The 20,607-nt window shown below is 47.2% G+C and overlaps 1 protein-coding gene across 1 annotated transcript in view; it reads left to right on the forward strand.

Moving 5' to 3' along the window:
- The first annotated feature begins 160 nt into the window (after window positions 1-160).
- cog1 (component of oligomeric golgi complex 1) overlaps window positions 161-20,607 on the forward strand; it is a 128,113-nt gene continuing 107,666 nt past the window's right edge. The window contains 5 exon segments of the mRNA XM_034189822.1: window positions 161-200; window positions 203-459; window positions 2,869-3,107; window positions 14,539-14,723; window positions 15,673-15,846. Of these exon segments, the coding sequence (XP_034045713.1) occupies window positions 161-200; window positions 203-459; window positions 2,869-3,107; window positions 14,539-14,723; window positions 15,673-15,846 (895 nt within the window).

Below are 20,607 nucleotides of genomic sequence, written 5' to 3' on the forward strand. Positions count from 1 at the left end.
AATTCGGAGTTGGAGTTCCTAATTTCCGAGTTTTCGCTACTCCCTGAACGCAGCATTACGCCCCCCAGCTCATTTTTCTATGGACACGCCCCGTTTTGCTGACGTGGAGACAGGAAGTGGAGTTGTGTCGGTCTTCCGTGTTCGGGACCTGTTTTTTGTGATGGCTGAGGATCCTGCTCTAAGTCTCCGGGTCGTGGATATCACGGACCGGCGGTTCTGTTCGAGCACTACAGCACCGACCAGATCCGGCGGGTCGAGCGGAAAGTCCGCGGAGAGATCGAGCAGAAGAAGGAGGGATTACGGCAGATGGTCGGGGAGCGGTATCGGGACCTGATCGACGCCGCTGACACCATCTCCGAAATGAGGCGCTGCTCCGAGAGCCTGGTCCGGTCCCTGCAGGACATGCAACGCCACGGACCGGGACCGGGACTCAGGACGGCCGCGAGCTGCAAGGACCAGGTGAGCACGCGCCAGAAAACCAGGTCTGAAACATCGGGTTCAAAAACCCACACCAGATCCAAAAACCAGACCCACAACACCAGGTCTAAACACTAGGGTTTGAAACACTGGGTCCAAAACCCAGTTCCATAACACCAAGTCCAAAACAGGGTCCAAAGACAAGGGTTCAAAACGCTGGGTCAAAACCAGGTCAACAACACTGTGTCCAAAAACCAGGTCCACATCCCTGGGTCCAAACCCAGTTCCCTAACACCAAGTCCAAAAAGGGTCCAAAGTCAAGGGTTCAAAACACCGGGTATGATATCAACAGGTCCACAACACTGGGTCCAAAACCCACTTCTATAACACCAATTCCAAAACCAGGTCAGCAACACCAGGTATGACATAACAGGTCCACATCACTGGGTCCAAAACCCAGTTCCATAACACCAAGTCCAAAACAGGGTCCAAAGACAGGGGTTAAAAAACACCGGGTCCAAAAACCAGGTCAGCAACACCGTGTATGATATAACAGGTCCAAAACCCAGTTCCATAACACCAAGTCCAAAAAGGGTTCCAAAGTCAAGGGTTCAAAACACCGGGTATGATATAACAGGTCCACAACACTGGGTCCAAAACCCCACTTCTATAACACCAATTCCAAAAACCAGGTCAGCAACACCAGGTATGACATAACAGGTCCACATCACTGGGTCCAAAACCAGTTCCATAACACCAAGTCCAAAACAGGGTCCAAAGACAGGGGTTAAAACACCGGGTCCAAAAACCAGGTCAGCAACACCGTGTATGATATAACAGGTCCAAAACCCAGTTCCATAACACCAAGTCCAAAACAGGGGTCCAAAGACAGGGGTTAAAAACACTGGATCCAAAAACCAGGTCAACAACCACTGTTCAAAAGCAGGTTCCACAACACCAGGACTGAAATACCAGGTCAAAGACAAGGGTTCAAAACACTGGGTCTCCAACACCTGGGTCCATAAACCAGGTCCAAACACTGGGTCCAAAAACCAGGGTTGAAACACAGGGTCCATAACATCAGATCCACTACACAGGGTCCTAACACCAGGTCCACAATACTGGTTCCAAAATCCAGGGTTCAAAACACCGGGTCCACTACACATCCGGGTCCACTACACATCCAGGTCCACAACACTGGGTGAAAAAACCAGGGTTCAAAACACAGGGTCCAAAAACCAGATCCACAACACCTGGACTGAAAATCCAGGTCCAAAGACAAGGGTTCAAAACACTAGGTCTCAAACACACTGGGTCCAAAAACCAGGGTTTGAAACACAGGGTCCATAACATCAGATCCACTACACAGGGTCCTAACACCAGGTCCACAATACTGGTTCCAAAATCCAGGGTTCAAATCACCGGGTCCACTACACATCCAGGTCCACAACACTGGGTGAAAAAACCAGGGTTCAAAGCACTGGGTCCAAAAATCAGGTACATAACACCAGGTCTACAACACAGGGTCCATAACACTAGCTCCAAAAATCAGGTTCACAACACCAGGTCCACACCAGTCCACTGGAACATGAGCGAATTATTTTAGAAAAGACGGCCGTTTCAGCTGAAATCTAAAATCCTGTGAATCTAGAACAGATTCTCAGCAGTCTGTTGTGATTATTTCTTACGTTTTGAGTCGTGCGTCTAAGATTTGATGAAGACAGTGATGTCTCAGGGACGTCACAGGGACATCAGGATTTCACTGAGCTGTGCCAAGTTTTAGACTTTTCATATAGAGTCCAAAGAGGTTTAGTTTGTGGAGTTTGGGGTTGTTTGGTTAAAGATTAAGAGAGATACAAACAAACAGCGGGTTGTTGTGGGGTTCAGGGTTCGAATGAATCGTGTGCGACTTAACACCTTCACTCTGACTCTGTAGGAAGTTTTGCTCTGGAGCTCAGCGGACATTGATTTTTAGGTTATGGTTTGTGTTTTAAACCTGCGTGCAGCAGGCTGGAGGTTGGACGGATCTGAACGAACCGTCAAAGGCAAAATGTTCGTAAGATGATAGAATCTGTTCCGAGCACGTTGGAGAGCATCTGGAGCTTGGTGTATGTCTACGTTTCACCCCTGTGATGTCACATCCTGCTGCGACCCTGAGACGCGGCACAGGTCCTTGGATGTCCGTGTGGTCAGGTTTCTTCCTGACTTTCTGGTTTTTGGACTCCATCAGGTTTGGGGACAAGAAGACTTTTCCGTGATGGCGACGGGAAACATTTTGTTGTTCCACCTTGCTGCTGGTAGAAGTTCTGTGACTGTGGTTACTATAAACTTTGATGGCAGTGTTTAGTGTCCCCTGCTGGATGTATGTACACAGCAGCAGGCGAACGTGATGTGGGCGGGAACCAGTTTGTGGAACCAGTTTCAGAGCACTGTTGGGAACTTCTGTTGCAGAGCCAGTGGCAGTGGAAGTTCTACACCATGGCGTCACAAATCCGGCTCCTGCTGGAGATCCCGGAAAAGATCTGGAGCGCTGTGGAGGCGTGTCAGTACCTGCAGGCCACCCGGCTCCACCTGCTGTGCTGTCGCCTCTACAGCCTGCTGCAGCTGGAAGCCTCCTCGGGACTCTACAGTCCCATCCTGGCCCGCTTCCCCATCCTGGTCCGGCAGGTGGCCACCACTGGACACTTCAGGTACCGTCTGTGTCTCCCTTTATGTCGAATGAATGAATGAAGGCAGAAAGTCTGTGGTACTTTTTTCAATTGTATATTTAGTTATTCTTTCTTTCAGCAAATATAGAGGTAACATCCATCATCATTATATGCAGATAAAACATATCAATAATCTGTCCATCAGAGTTGTCCCACGTAGGATCTGCCTCAGCCACCAGTGCTGTGGAGTTCAATAAAACGTCTGAGAAGGATTTTGTTTTTTGATGCTTATATCCTGAACACCCACTCCTCCCGCCAGTCAGCAAATGTATAATAATAATAAAAAAATTCAGAACATAATAATAAACCAAAGGCATAAAGTATTAATGACTTGAATATCAAATAGCTGCAATAGGATTTAAAACAGTTCCCAAATTCTTTCATATGTGTCCAGTTGTCCATTTATTTTACAGATGAGTCATTCCAACAAAGCAGTTTCAGACAAGGCAGTGAACCACTCTGAGAATGTGGGGCCGTTCTGTCCTTTCCAGTGTCTTAAGATGATCCTTTTGGCTGTGGCCAGGGCCGTCTTGAGCCAAAGTGCCTTTTCCCCGGTTATACCAGTGCGAGAGTCCAGTACATTCAGAGGGCATAACTGAGATGTCGAAACAATTTTAACATTAAGACAGTAACATAATTTTACCTAATGTTTCCCCCGTAACCATCCTGATTGGGACAAGTCAGGAACATATGAAGCATATCCCCAGGGGCGGAGTGACAACTCCAGCAAGTACCGGACAGACTGATCTTTGCCCTATGTAGCTTCATGGTGTCCAGTACAGTGGGGGAAATAAGTATTTGATCCACTGTCAGTTTTGCAGGTTTTCCCACCTACAAAGAATGTCGAGGTCTGTAATTTGTATCGTAGGTTCACTTCAACTGTGAGAGACAGAATCTAAAAAAAAAATCCAGAAAATCACATTGTATGATTGTTAAATAATGAATTTGCGTTTTATTGCATGAAATAAGTATTTGACCCCCTACCAACCAGTAAGAATTCTGTCTCTCACAGACCTGTTAATTTCTCTTTAAGAAGCCCTCTTATTCTGCACTCTTTACCTGTATTAATTGCACCTGTTTGAACTTGTTACCTGTATAAAAGACATCTGTTCACACACTCAGTCAATCACACTCCAACCCGTCCACCATAGCCAAGACCAAAGAGCTGTCTAAGGACAGCAGGGACAAAACTGTAGACCTGCACATGGCTGGGATGGACTACAGGACAACAGGCAAGTAGCTTGGTAGAAGACAACTATTATGATTATTTATTAGAAAGTGGAAGAAACACAAGATGACTGTCAATCTCCCTCGGTCTGGGGCTCCATGCAAGATCTCACTTTGTGGGGTAAGGATGATTCTGAGAAAGCTCAGAACTACACAGGAGGACCTGGTCAATGACCTGAAGAGAGCTGGGACCACAGTCACAAAGATTACATTAGTAACACATGATGCTGTCATGGTTTAAAATCCTGCAGGACAGCAAGGTCCCCCTGCTCAAGCCAGCACATGTCCAGGCCCGTTTGAAGTTCACCAGTGACCATATGGATGATCCAGAGGAGGCATGGGAGAAGGTCATGTGGTCAGATGAGACCAGAATAGAGCTTTTTGGAATCAACTCCACTTACCATGTTTAGAGTATGAGAACAACCCCAAGAAAACCATCCCAACCGTGAATCATGGGGGTGGAAACATCATACTCTGGGGGTGCTCTTCTGCAAAGGGGACAGGACGACTGCACCGTATTGAAGGGAGGATGGATGGGGTCATGTGTTGTGAGATTTTGGCAAACAGCCTCCTTCCCTCAATAAGAGCATTGAAGATGGGTCATGGCTGGGTCTTCCAGCATGACAATGACCCCAAACACACAGCCAGGGCAACTAAGGAGGGGCTCCATAAGAAGCATTTCAAGGTCCTGGAGTGGCCTGGCCAGACTCCAGACCTGAACTCAATACAAAATCTTTGGAGGGAGCTGAAACTCCAAACCTGAAAGATCTGGAGAAGATCTGTATGGAGGAGTGGACCAAAATCCCTGCTGCAGTGTGTGAAAACCTGGTCAAGAACTACAGGAAACGTCTGACCCCTGTAATGGCAGACAAATGTTTCTGTACCAATTGTTAAGGTCTGTTTTTCCAGGGGGTCAAATACTTATTTCATGCAATAAAATCCAAATTAATTATTTAAAAATCATACAATGTGATTTTCTGGATTTTTTTTTAGATTCTGTCTCACAGTTGAAGTGTACCTACGATAAAATTACAGAACTCTACATTCTTTGTAGGTGGGAAAACCTGCAAAAGTGACAGTGGGTCAGATACTTATTTCCCCCACTGTATAGTCTGTTAAGTATTTAAATTGTATAAGTTTAGAAACATGTCTCCCTCATCGGCTTCAACATTTGTTTAACCAGGGTATTCTATTCATCTCCATTAAAATTTACCTCCAGTTCTTTTTCCCAAACAACCTTCATTCCTTTATTAGCATCACTAGTATCTTCATTTAAATATTTGTACATATTGCTAACTACATGGGGTAGACTATGCATTTTTGACATTTAGATTGTACCAGCGATTTAGAAGGAAGAATAGAGAAAGATGTCCTAGTATTGTCAGGCAGTCCTTCAGCTGGAGATACTGCCAAAATTCTTTGTTGCAGAGACTGTAGGTTAATTGAAGATCTTCCAAAGTTTTAAATTATTATCATGAAAGTCACGTTCTGACAAATTCCTTTACTAAACCACTGTCCCCAGAATACAGTCCTTCCTCCTATCATAAGCATAGGATTTTTTGCAAATTGACACTGAGCCAACAAGGAAAGGGGAATTTTTTTCTTTTTATTAAACTGCAACCACTATTTCTGCGGATGCTTTATAATTGGGTTGGATTTAATGGTGGCACTGAGGACTTGAGACAAATAATGTACAGCTTTAAACGGGGTGGTTGATTTCATCTTCCAGCTGTACCCATAACAGTTTATTCATCCCTATTTGATAAAAGTGAGGCTATTTGGGCAACTATGAAGGCATCATGATAGAGTTGTAAATTGGGCAGATTCAGTCCTCCAAGGTTGTACTGCCTGGAGTTTTTTTAAGAGTCATTCTGGGTCATTTTCCTGCCCACACAAATGTATTTATTAGTTTGTCTATTGTTTTAAATATTGATTGTGGAACTGTAAGAGGCAGTAAACTGAAGAGATAATTCAATTTAGGAGCAATAACCATTTTGATTGCCTGTATTCTGCCCCATAACGAAATCTGGAGTTTATCCCATCCTTTTAGGAGATCAATTTTCTGAATCAGAGGCTCATAATTATCTACCACAGTATTACCCAACCCTGGATTTAGTAAAACACCCAAATACTTGAGGTTTTTTGTAACCCATTTAAATTTCCAATTATCGAAGTGACTCTTAAAACATCCTTGAGACAGGGGTATTACTTCACACATACTTTATTGCCCGATAGGTTTGAAAACATTTATCACGTTTAGAAGTGAAGGTACAGATTTCTGAGGATGAGATACCAGAACTAATACATCATCAGCAAAAATGGAATACCTTGTTATTGTGACCACCCATGCATATACCTTTTATTTTGTCGTTCTGTCTGATAGCTTGAGCCAGGGGTTCCAAAGATATTATGAAAAGGAGGGGCGAAAGGGGGTCACCCTGCAAAGACTGAGAAAACTGGCAAGTGATCACTGATATCACTGACCAGTAGTCCCCCACTAAGATTACCGGATATAACGTTAGTTAAAATATTGTTAATGAGAGTTGATCTATCCATAGTATTCTGCTAGGATGAATGATGGTTGGAAACAGTCCTAAACAGTACAAGGTGTTTATAAATGAGGTAATTTGTGGATGATTGTGAGGGTTTAAAAAATCTATATTGAAATCTCCACAGACAAATAAATGCTTATTTCTGTTGATTTTGTTGTACATTCCTAAGATAATGTCTTCAGAGGTGTCAATATTTGTCCCAGGAGCTCTGTAAATGCAACTAACAACTATGTTATTGGAGTTTATAGATGTAATTTCTATGGTAACACATTCCATGATGTTGTCCACTGTAAATGACGTTTTTAATGAGTTTACAGTTATAATCTGACCTTACAAACAATGCAACACCTCCGCCCCTTCTCGTCTGCCTATTAACCAGGACCAATTCATAACCATCAGATATACCAGATCTTATTATCCCTCATTTAACCTGTTTCTGAAATTGCAATAACTGAAAAATGTTTTTTGGATGTTTTCAAACAATCATTAATAGTGGACAGATTACGAGAAAGACTTCTGCTGTTGAAATGTATAATTGAAGAATTTTCATCATGATTTATAATTTTTGAATTGTTCTTCTGTAAAATATTTGCACTGTCTCACAATATTCTCACTGAAAAAGGTATCAGGATCATTTTCAGATTCGAAGGGGTGGTTAGCGAGTTATTATAATTAAATGTATCTAGACAGAGCTCCTGGGCAGAAATAAAGGATCATTATCCTTAGTCATTATGTCTCTCTTGTCTCCGGGTGTAGATGATATGGATGAGTGGGTTGCTCCAGTCTGCATCATGTGCTGTGATGTGTTTGAGGTCCTCATACCTATTGTTCATATTTGTCCAGCTCCTCGATGTTCCTTATTGCCATGACTTTTGCTTGTTCTGGTGATCAGTTCAGTTTGATGAATATTTTACAGTTTGAAGTCCATGTGTGCTGGATTTTTCCCTGTTTCTTTAAGAAGCGTGCTTTCCTGGCGATTGTCTGCATTCCGTTTGGTCAGATGTTCATTGATGAATACGTTTGTCCCTTTCAGTTTTCTTCCTTGTTTTAACAGTGCTGTTTGTGTTTTCTGTTGATGAATCTCATGATGATGGTTCGTTTATCACCGTCATTTCTCGGGGCAGAGGGTGGCACGCTTCAATGTTATTTAAATCCATTTCTATACCTTTAGATAGGAGGAAATCAGCAACCTGTTTTTCCACAGAGCTGACCTCCTGTTCACTGGGCTCCCCTCCGCTCTCATCTGTTACCGCCCGGTGCGTAGGACCGTGGTTTGATGTGAAGACCTGTGATGATGACCGTCGTTGATTCTGGTGTACTGCTCCAATTCAGCCACTCTATTTCCAGCTGCACCAGATGCGGTCTTTCTCGGCGTTCTGGAGCCGTAATGCCTTCACCTCCTCCACCAGATCCATGATTGATTTCTGTTGCTGCTTCACAACAGAAATCTCCTCTGATAGAAAGTCCAGAGATTTTTTAATATCGTCACCTTCCTCCGCTGTCAGAACCTTCTTAGGCCCCATGGTCGGCTTATGAGCAGCTTGTCGATCGCCGATGTTAACAGCCTGCGTTGTTTGTCACCGGGATGGATCTGCACTGCGCTGGTGCCAGCGCGGCCTCGGTGTTTCGCGCTGACGGATCCGCGGTGGCTGCACGAGGCCTCGTGCATCTGCAACAGGTATTACAGCCGTGGGGTCATGTTTCCGTGAGGAGCTCTATGCGTGGGTATTTGACCGTCTTGCTGCAAAGACTTACAGCCGTTACAGCCGAGAGCGGTTATTTTTAACCCATCTTTAATTTAAGAATTAAAAAAACAGAAAAGGAGACGCATTAATTTAAGAATTAAAAAATATTAAAGGGGTATTAAGATATTCGTGTTTAATCAGTAAATTGAAGAAAACCTACCATAATTGTGTAAAAGATACGGGTATTTTTTAAATCCTTCTTTAATTGAGGAATTAAAAACCATAAAAGGACGTGCTTTAATTTAAGAATTAAAAAAATATTAAAGGGGTATTAAATATTAGACACTGATTTATGTTTAATTATTTCAGAATTAGTTAATTCTTTAATACATTAAAAAAGATCTAGATATTTTATTAATCATTCTTTAATTCATGAAATAAAATGACATTAAAATATTAGACCCGGGTGGGAGGGGAGGTAGGGCTTGGAGGCGGAGCTTGGGGCGGGGTTAGGGGAGGGTGCTAGGGGCAGGGTTAGGGGTAGAGCTTGGAGGCAGGGTTAGGGGAGGAGCCAGGGGCGGGGCTTGAGGCGGGACTAGGGGAGGGGTTAGGGGCGGGACAATAGTGACGTAATCAATTCTGATTGGCTGTGACGTCATAAGGGGCGGGAAGTAGGGGATGGGGTTAGGGGCGGGGCTTACTGGCGGGACATAGTGACGTAATCGATTCTGATTGGCTGTGACGTCATGAGGGGGGCGGGGCTTAGTGACGTAGTTGATTCTGATTGGCTGACAGGGCCATAAATCAGTTTTTGACATAAGGTCTCTCAGTATTCTCTCTTCCATCCATCCATCCATCCATTTTCTTCTGCTTTATCCGGAGTCGGGTCGCGGGGCAGCAGCTCAAGCAAAGCCGCCCAGACCTCCCGATCCACACACACCTCCCCCAGCTCCTCCGGGGGAACCCCAAGGCATTCCCAAGCCAGCCGAGAGATGTAATCCTTCCAGCGAGGCGTCCAGGGGGCATCCGGAAAAGATGCCCGAGCCACCTCAACTGACTCCTTTCGACGTGGAGGAGCAGCGGCTCGACTCCGAGCTCCTCCCGAGTGACCGAGCTCCTCACCCTATCTCTAAGGGAGCGCCCAGCCACCCTGCGGAGGAAACTCATCTCGGCCGCTTGTACCCGTGATCTCGTTCTTTCGGTCATGAGCCAAATCTCATGACCATAGGTGAGGATCGGAACGTAGATCGATCGGTAAATCGAGAGCTTTGCCCCCTACTCAGCTCTCTCTTCACCACGACGGTCTGATACAGCGACCGCATGCCTGCAGACGCTACACCGATCCGTCTATCGATCTCACGCTCCATCCGTCCCTCACTCGTGAACAAGACCCGAGATACTTAAACTCCTCCACTTGAGGCAAGGACACTCCACTGACCTGAAGAGGGCAAAGCACCTATTTCCGGTCGAGAAACCATGGCCTCGGATTTGGAGGTGCTGATTTTCATCCCGGACGCCTCACACTCAGCTGCAAACCGCCCCAGTGCACGCTGAAGGTCCTGATTTGACGAAGCCAACAGAACAACATCGTCCGCAAACAGCAGAGACCAGATTCTGTGGTTCCCAAACAGACCCCCTCTACACCCTGGCTGTGCCTAGAAATTCTGTCTATAAAAATAATGACCAGAACCGGTGACAAAAGGCAGCCCTGGCGGAGGCCAATGTGCACTGGAAACAGGTTTGACTTACTACCGGCAATGCGACCCAAGCTCCTGCTGCGGTCGTACAGGGACCGGATAGCCCTTAGCAAAGGACCCCAGACCCCGTACTCCCGGAGCACTCTCCACAGGGTCCCCCGAGGGACACGGTCAAACGCCTTCTCAGATCCACAAAACACTGTGGACTGGTTGGCGAACTCCCATGAACCCTTGAGCACCCGATGGAGCGTGTAGAGCTGGTCCAGTGTGCTGCGACCAGGACGAAAACAACACTGCTCCTCCTGAATCCGAGTTCGACCATCGGTTGAATTCTCCTCTCCAGTACTCTGGAATAGACCTTACCGGGGAGGCTGAGGAGTGTGATCCCCCTATAGTTGGAACACACCCTCCGGTCCCCCTTCTTAAACAGAGGGACCACCACCCGGTCTGCCAGTCCAGAGCACTGTCACCGATCGCCACGCGATGTTGCACAGGCGTGTCACCAAGACAGTCCCCAAACATCCAGAGACTTAAGGTACTCAGGACGGATTTCATCCACCCCAGGAGCCTTGCCACCGAGGAGCTTTCTAACCATCTTCAGTGACTTCTGCCTGGGTAATGGATGAGTCCGCCTCTGGGTCCCAGTCTCTGCTTCCTCTTCAGAAGACGTGACGATGGGATTGAGGAGATCCTCGAAGTACTCCTTCCACCGCCCAACAACATCCCCAGTCAGGGTCAACAGCTCCCCACCCGCATCGTAAACAGTGCCGGTGGAGAGCTGCTTCCGCCTCCTGAGGCGTCGGACGGTTTGCCAGAATCTCTTCGAGGGCCAACCGATAGTCTCCTCCATAGCCTCCCTGAACTCCTCCCAGACCCGAGTTTTTGCCTCTGTGACCGCATGGGCTGCGGCACGCTTGGCCTGCCGGTACCTGTCAGCTGCCTCTGGGGTCCCAACCTACCAACAAAGATAAGTAGGACTCCTTCTTCAGCTTGACGGCATCCCTTACTTCTGGTGTCCACCATCGGGTTCGAGGATTGCCGCCGCGACAGGCACCAGAGGACCTTGCGACCACAGCTACGAGTGGCCGCATCAACAATGGAGGTGGAGAACATGGTCCACTCGGACTCCATGTCTCCAACCTTCCCCGGGATCTGGGAGAAGCTCTCCCGGAGGTGGGAGTTGAAGACCTCCCTGACAGAGGGTTCCACCAGTCGTTCCCAGCAGACCCTCACGATACGTTTGGGCCTGGCAGGTCTGACCGGCTTCCTCCCCTCCCAGCGGATCCAACTCACCACAGGTGGTGATCGGTCGACAGCTCTGCCCCTCTCTTTACTCGAATGTCCGAGACACGTGGCCGAAGGTCAGATGATACGACTACAAATCGATCGACCTCCGGCTCAGGGTGTCCTGGTGCCACGTGCACTTATGGACACCTTGTGCTCGAACATGGTTTTCGTGATGGACAAACTGTGACTAACAACAGACGTCCAACAACTGAACACCACTCGGGTTCAGATCGGGGGAGGCCGTGCTTCCCGATCACCCCCCTCCAGGTCTCACTGTTGCCGCCCACATGGGCGTTGAAATCCCCCCAGGAGATCAATGGAGTCCCCAGTCGGAGCGCTATCTAGTACCCCTCCCAGAGACTCCAGAAAGGTCGGGTACTCTGCACTGCCACTCAGCCCGTAGGCCGAGACAACGGTGAGAGACCTGTCCCCGACCCGAAGGCGTAGGGACATGACCCTCTCGTTCACCGGCGTGAACTCCAACACATGGCGACTGAGCTGGGGAGCAATAAGCAATGCAACCCCAGCTCTCCGCCTCTCCCCGTGGGCAACGCCAGAAAAATGAAGCGCCCAGCCCCTCTCCAGGAGTTGGGTACCAGAGCCCATGCTGTGCATGGAGGTGAGCCCGACTATCTCTAGTCAGTATCTCTCAACCTCCCGCACAAGCTTAGGCTCCTTGCCCCCCAGCGAGGTGATATTCCACGTCCCAACAGCCAGGGCTGTGAGCATGGACCAGGCCGCCGGGCCACCCGCCCCGACCGCCACCCAATCCTCTCTGCACCCGACCCCCACGGACCCCTCTGCAGGTGGTGAACCCGCAGGAGTCCCAAAACAACCAATGATTTATAAAGGAAAATCATGGAAATCATCAGGGGGGCCCCAAACCTTTACATACAACTGTACAAATGAGACAAGTAATTAATCTCCTAGAGATGTGTCGCCACCTGCTGGACATATCTGGGCTTGTGGCCGCACCAATTCAGGGTGGATCTCTTCAGGCACCTCACGATTCAACTGGATTACGATTCAGAGGGCTGCCAATCGATTGTAACACGGTTATCAATGTCTTTTTTTCCTGATCCGTGGTGAGTTAGTTTCCAGTACATTCTTTAACAGCCAGCCATGTTTGCACCTGTGTGGCTCTCAGTGAGCGACTCTAAATTCTGTCAGGTCATATTTACGTGTGCCTCATAGCGATGCTTGTGCACACTGACTGCGCTCCTGCACTTTGTGCTTCCGTCAGAAGACTTAAAACAGGAAGGCGTGTTGTGTTATTGGTGAAACGTTGCTGCACTGCTGATTTACTGACACTCTTACAAGTGCAGAAACGCGGCACGAGACATCTGTCCTCATGTTGTCCAGGTGTATCTTCCTGTTAATTGCACTTTGGGTGCAGCGGGACGTGCACTCCTGTTGTCCTGAAGGCCTTTGAATGACTTTTTTTTACAGCTGTGATTGGCTCAGAGTCCTTTTGGCAAGAAGACAAAGTTGATCATCATAGACATGTGGTCTAAAACGTGATTGTTTTGTGTAAACCGGTGGACTTTTTTTGATTCATAAAGTTCTTCTGGGTTTCATCTTTGAAGGAGCGGATTTGAAAAGAAAATGGAATTGAGCAAATAAGATGCGGGTTTGTTGTGTGTCAGCTGGTCACAGCACCTTTTCTTCTTTGGCACCTTTTCTATGGAACAGTCTGATTTTGTGGAATCTGTTTTCTGTTTCTTATAGTTGCCACTAATTTAGTGGTTTTGATTTGCCCTTTTATGCTTTGTTTAATAATAAATAATAATAATACATTTTATTTAAGGGTGCCTTTTATGGAACTCAAGGTCACCTTACAACACATACATTAAAATAACAGCAATTTTGAATTTTATTTTATTTGTTTTATTGATGTTTTATCATTTTTACTTCATTGCTGATGGTTGGTTGTAATCACATCTCTTGTATTTTGTTAACTGGATTCTGTTGATGTTTTGTATAGTTATGGTTGCCCGACTAGGTTAGGCTTCTCTCTTTTGGACCCTGCTCTTGTGAAGCACCTTGAGATGACCTGTGTTGTGTTCAGTTCTCGAGTGTTTTCCAACGTTCTCCTGCTCGAAACATCACAGCTTCTTTGAAACCTCTGTGACATATGTAACTAGAGCCTGACTGATATATCGGCCGATATAAGCCCTTTTCAAAGTACTCACTATTGGCCGAAATTTTGCCGATAGAACGCGGATAATTTCTCATAAACAGAACAGTTACTGAAATAATGTTTGTGTAGGCAATGTAAAATGTCCTTGCACCGTTTGTCCAGTAGCTGGAGCTCTGACGCCATTCACTGAGAGCTGCTTACACCCCTGCTTAAATATGTTTATCACCGGCCCCCATAGTTCGCCTTCACACTGCACTGATCAGCTGACAAAAGCATTCAAGTAAGTTTATAAGGATGTTGTTTGTAATAACTTTGCGATTACATTCACCCCAAATTTCTCCCGTTTCAGTTCAACTCAGTTTGATTAACTCAGTTTATGTAGTAATGTGTCAAATGTGCGTCATTGCATCGGTCATACTTTTTATTAAGCTGTTTTTATTAAAACGTTGTGTAGACCTTATTTCTAGCATGAAATCTTTCGTTTACTGCTAAGAGGTTGAAACATTCAGATTCACTGAAAAAAAATGCAGATAATCGATAAATCGGCTGATTTGCCGATAGCCGATAAATCAGCCGATTTATCGATTATCTGCATTTTTTTCATCCAAATATTATCGGCATCGGCCTCAAAAATATATGTAACAAAACTCCACCCCTGATATATATACACACACACACACACTCAGTGGCCCAGTGAAAGTTGCTCTGTCACCAAGCAGCGCCGCCTCCACCGAGGTGATGAAAATCCTTCAAACCCACTTTGAGTAACGCTCGCCATATTCATGATGTGACATTTTTTTTTTTTTTCGCTTGTGCACCTCACAGATCCACCATTCTTCTGGAGAGCCGGTCTCTGCTTCGGGGTCGGGCCATGTCAGACCAGGCCATTGCAGAGGCCCTTGTGTCCATCATGTTGCTGGAGGACAGCTCACCACGTCAAGCCCTGGCCGACTTCCTCCTCGCCAGGAAGGCCTCCATCCACCAGCTGCTCAACCAGCCTCCACAGGGTGCGCTGCCGTGTGGGCACACCCACGACCGACACGCCACATCACAAAGTTTAAAATGCGTCATAAATATGGAGGTCATTAAAAAGGGGGGCAGCTTACTCTAGGGTTAGGGTTCACAGGATTTAACACTATATTTGGGTATATTCAGAAAAAAAAAATCAACACTGGATAACCACAAATACAATAGTAATAAATAGAAACCCTCATCTTGCTGGTTTGACTCCTCCTGTGTTTGCACACAGCAGCCATGTAGTTCTGGTTCCTTGTGGCATTGTACGTTATCTCCTTTCGATACTTCCAAATTCTACAAGTTCCACATGGTGATCAATAAACATCCGATATCCCTCGTCATATTTGTGTTGCTTGATTCTTGTCTGTCCACAGGCAATGATCTGGTAAACGTCGCTAATACGGACGGCTGGTCTCCATTTCAAGTCCCGTGTCCACGTCGCAGCTCTCCCCCATTGAGGTCGCAAACACAGCCGTCCGCTGGCGTCACGCCATCGCGTTCTCGCCAACTCTTTGCGGTTACACTTTTCCAAAACTGGATAAACTTGTTTGTCTTTGGGAGACTAGCCAACTCCTGGCATATTTTTTGTTGTTTTGTAATGCATGTGAATGTCAAAAAGTAAACAAACACTACAAATAATTACAAAATAAAACACGTTAGCTAGCCGCCGCAAAGCGAAAATCGTGCTACCAGATGTGTAGCCATCAGCTGAAAAACCCAGATTTTGATGGCTCAGTGCATTTTGTATAAATACCCCCCCTCACCCCCCACATTTGAAAGGGAGAATTAGCTATAAATAGCTAGGTAGCTTAGCCAGTGTTTGTGCTCTTCTGTGTGACGGCGGGTTGGTTTGTGACGGCTGAGAAAATGTTATTGTGTGACTATAAAGTAATTGTAAGGAACCTGGTACAAGCTTCTCATCATCTTGATGTGGTCTAGGCACCGGTATCAAGGCACAGGTGTGCAGCCTGGTGGAACTGCTGGTGACCACCCTGTTCCAGGCCTACGCCGTCTTCTGCCTTCCTCCAGAGGGAAGCTCCAAGCCAGCGGAGGGAGGCCTAAGCTATGGCATGCTCTTTTCTATACTGGAGAATGTTACTTCTGCTGCGCCGGCAGGTAGTCGACCATGAAGAAGGTTTGACGTTGTCTTCTGTGTGAAGTTGTGACTGTCGACAACAGTTGTTGTATGTGTGGTCTCTAATGGAGAATGTCATTTTTTCACTGTTGTGGTGGTTATTTTGGTGGCTTCCCTCATGAGTCTCATTTGTCCATGTTTATGCAGTTTTTTTTTTTTGGACGGATGCTCTACACCGTGATACAAACTGATTTCACTGAACTACAAGAGAAATGCAACACTTGACACTGCTGATTTAATCAGTTAATGAGTCACCATGACAGGAATGGCTTATTTTTTCTTCCTTAACCCTCTGGAGTCTTGGCTATTTTTGGGCATTTTTCAGTACTTCATAATTTACCTTTAAAACCTGTTTACCTGTTTTTTTTACTGTTTACATGCAATAAGACGCCACACAAATTCAGAAAAACGATTCCTGTTCAATGCACACCAGAAGCTCCAAACATTTGTAGATATTCCACCTCAATATCTGTGTATTTTTCCCTAATTCCATGTTTTTGTAGCATTTTTATTGGTGTTGGTACAGACTGATCCTGACTGTTAGTGGCCAAAAAAAAAAAAATTTAGAATAAGATGTTTAGGACTGTGGTGGTGGGGAGTCTCCAACTGAACTCCTGTGTTCTCCGCCCCTGGAGCCTCCTCTGTGTCCCAGGAGTCAGTGCTAGAGCAGCGCTCTCTGCAGAGCAGAATCCTGGAGAAGCTGGACCAAGAAGCGCGCGGTCCGATCCACTAGGCAGATCTGTGCACACAGATCTGTGGATCCACCTGCTCTCGTTCGTCCAGACCAGAACAAAGTCCACTTCATCATCAGATTGATGCTCTGGTTCAGACTCTGATGGTGCGCTCTGCGCTTGGATCGTCTTCATACAGTTAAAAAAAGAGAGACTTGCCATGCTGTTCCAAGATGTCTGATTATTTTGACACATTAAATAAATAATAACTACACCACACACCAACCACACACACTGAAACATCCACCACACACACACACACACACCACACACACACTAAAAATACTCCAAGCACGGCAAATATCGCAACTTTTAAAACTGATTTCATCTGCTTTTTGCTCCACACAAAACTAAGCTTTTCTTCTCTCAGCAAGCAGAGTCCGTGGATTGGAGATCATTGTTTATTTGGTAATATATTTTACACCAGTCATAAAAAAAAAATTTGTGTATTTTTTTTTTTTTAACTTGTTTGCTGTCACAGATAGAGACACTAAGGACAAGTCCCATTCGCAAAACACGCGGTGCGCGCACACACCCACGTGGTCTGGTGTGTTGTCATCAAACCCTCATGGAGTTGGTGTTTTTGATTGGTTGGCTCCTGAGGTTTCCACCAGTGGTAACACCCCTCTCTCCTGCTGCAGTTAAGGGAGTCCTATTTCTTTCCAGCCCTCTTGCTCATCCAGATGAATAAGGAAATGAGTCGTTTTTGCTGTGGGTGTCTGCAAAGAGAATATTATCCCCCCAAAACTTGCATAAATTATTAAGCATAATTCAAGTTATACTTGTCCTATTAACAAAACTTAAAAAGTGTAAAGGTTGAAGTCTCCACGTTCAACACGCATTCAAAGGGAGACTCAGAGTGCAGCGGATTGAGTGTTACATCCACTTAATTAGGTCATGTGATTTTTTTACGTAGTGGCACATCAGTCAACTCCAGAGGGTTAAAACTGTCCACTTAATGGTTGATGTAACTCAGAGTGAGGGTTCATGCTGTCATTGGTGTGCATGTGTCTGATGGCGGTGTGGCAGTGGACGTTTCCATGAGTTCTTGTCTTTTTACACACAGACTGAGGAGAAGCTTGTAGACCTTAATGATGGTACATTGGAATGTTCTCACATCAGTTTGGTGGTGCAGGTGCAATGGCCATGTGACATCCATAGAGAACAGGTCATGGGGACAGCGGTCTGAGGGCGTCACGTATGGACTGCAGCTTGGGGCCCTCAGTGGGAACTGTGATCTGAGGATGTTGCAGACACTATGGTCTATGATCATCCCAGGAACTATGGTCTCATGGTGTCCTGGGGACTGTGATCTAGTAGGAACTGTGGCCTGAGGTTGTTGTGGGGCTGAGGGTGTTACGGGGTCCGTGATCTGTTTGTCATGTGGACTGGGGTCCGAAGCCCTCAGTGGAGAACTGGGTCCAAGGTCCTCAGCAAGGCCCAAGAACTGCGGTCCAAGGCTCTCAGCGGGGACTGTGCTCTAATGTGGACTGTGGGTTATGTGTCACTGGACTAAGGGTGTCACAGGGACTGTGGCATGTGGTTGCACAGTGCTGAGGGTGTCACGTGGACTGTGATCTATATCCGTCTGTCACGGGGCTGAGGGTGTCGCGTGGCCTGTGGTCTACGCCCGTCACGGGGCTGAGGGTGTTGCGTGGCCTGTGGTCTACGTCCGTCACGGGGCTGAGGGTGTCGCGTGGCCTGTGGTCTACGTCCGTCACGGGGCTGAGGGTGTCGTGGATTGTGGTCTACGTCCGTCACGGGGCTGAGGGTGTCGCATGGAGTGTCTACGTCCATCACGGGGCTGAGGGTGTTGCGTGGCCTGTGGTCTACATCCGTCACGGGGCTGAGGGTGTCGCGTGGATTGTGGTCTACATCCGTCACGGGGCTGAGGGTGTCGCGTGGACTGTGGTCTACGTTCGTCACGGGGCTGAGGGTGTCGTGTGGACTGTGGTCTACGTCCGTCACAGGGCTGAGGATGTCGCGTGGACTGTGGTCTGCGTCCGTCACGGGGCTGAGGGTGTCGAGTGGACTGTGGTCTACGTCTGTCACGGGCTGGGGACTGTGGTCTCATGTTGACTGTGATCTTTGGTTGTCCTGGGGACTGTGGTCTCATGTTGACTGTGATCTTTGGTTGTCCTGGGGACTGTGGTCTCATGTTGACTGTGATCTTTGGTTGTCCTGGGGACTGTGGTCTCATGTTGACTCTGATCTTTGGTTGTCCTGGGGACTGTGGTCTCATGTTGACTGTGATCTTTGGTTGTCCTGGGGACTGTGGTCTCATGTTGACTGTGATCTTTGGTTGTCCTGGGGACTGTGGTCTCATGTTGACTGTGATCTTTGGTTCCTGGGGACTGTGGTCTCATGTTGACTGTGATCTTTGGTTGTCCTGGGGACTGTGGTCTCATGTTGACTGTGATCTTTGGTTGTCCTGGGGACTGTGGTCTCATGTTGACTGTGATCTTTGGGTGTCCTGGGGACTGTGGTCTCATGTTGACTGTGATCTTTGGTTGTCCTGGGGACTGTGGTCTCATGTTGACTGTGATCTTTGGTTGTCTTGGGGACTGTGGTCTCATGTTGACTGTGGTCTGAGGGTGTCCTGGGGACTGTGGTCTCATGTTGACTGTCGTCTGATGGTGTCCTGGGGACTGTGGTCTCATGTTGACTGTCGTCTGAGGGTGTCCTGGGGACTGTGGTCTCATGTTGACTGTGATCTTTGGTTGTCCTGGGGACTGTGGTCTCATGTTGACTGTGATCTTTGGTTGTCCTGGGGACTGTGGTCTCATGTTGACTGTGGTCTGAGGGTCTCACAGAGACTGTGATCTTTGGTTGTCCTGGGGACTGTGGTATCATGTTGACTGTGGTCTGAGGGTGTCCTGGGGACTGTGGTCTCATGTTGACTGTGATCTTTGGTTGTCCTGGGGACTGTGGTCTCATGTTGACTGTGGTCTGAGGGTGTCCTGGGGACTGTGGTCTCATGTTGACTGTGATCTTTGGTTGTCCTGGGGACTGTGGTCTCATGTTGACTGTGATCTTTGGTTGTCCTGGGGACTGTGGTCTCATGTTGACTGTCGTCTGAGGGTGTCCTGGGGACTGTGGTCTCATGTTGACTGTGATCTTTGGTTGTCCTGGGGACTGTGGTCTCATGTTGACTGTGATCTTTGGTTGTCCTGGGGACTGTGGTCTCATGTTGACTGTGGTCTGAGGGTGTCCTGGGGACTGTGGTCTCATGTTGACTGTCGTCTGAGGGTGTCCTGGGGACTGTGGTCTCATGTTGACTGTGATCTTTGGTTGTCCTGGGGACTGTGGTCTCATGTTAACTGTGATCTTTGGTTGTCCTGGGGACTGTGGTCTCATGTTAACTGTGATCTTTGGTTGTCCTGGGGACTGTGGTCTCATGTTGACTGTGATCTTTGGTTGTCCTGGGGACTGTGGTCTCATGTTGACTGTGATCTTTGGTTGTCCTGGGGACTGTGGTCTCATGTTGACTGTGATCTTTGGTTGTCCTGGGGACTGTGGTCTCATGTTGACTGTGATCTTTGGTTGTCCTGGGGACTGTGGTCTCATGTTGACTGTGATCTTTGGTTCTCCTGGGGACTGTGGTCTCATGTTGACTGTGGTCTGAGGGTCTCACAGAGACTGTGATCTTTGGTTGTCCTGGGGACTGTGGTATCATGTTGACTGTGGTCTGAGGGTGTCCTGGGGACTGTGGTATCATGTTGACTGTGGTCTGAGGGTGTCCTGGGGACTGTGGTCTCATGTTGACTGTGATCTTTGGTTGTCCTGGGGACTGTGGTCTCATGTTGACTGTCGTCTGAGGGTGTCCTGGGGACTGTGGTCTCATGTTGACTGTGATCTTTGGTTGTCCTGGGGACTGTGGTCTCATGTTGACTGTGGTCTGAGGGTGTCCTGGGGACTGTGGTCTCATGTTGACTGTGGTCTGAGGGTTCCTGGGACTGGGTGGTGTCTCATGTTGACTGTGGTCTGAGGGTGTCCTGGGGACTGTGGTCT

The sequence above is a fragment of the Thalassophryne amazonica genome, chromosome 16 (assembly GCF_902500255.1).
Source record: "Thalassophryne amazonica chromosome 16, fThaAma1.1, whole genome shotgun sequence".
In the NCBI taxonomy this organism is placed as follows: Eukaryota; Metazoa; Chordata; class Actinopteri; order Batrachoidiformes; family Batrachoididae; genus Thalassophryne; species Thalassophryne amazonica.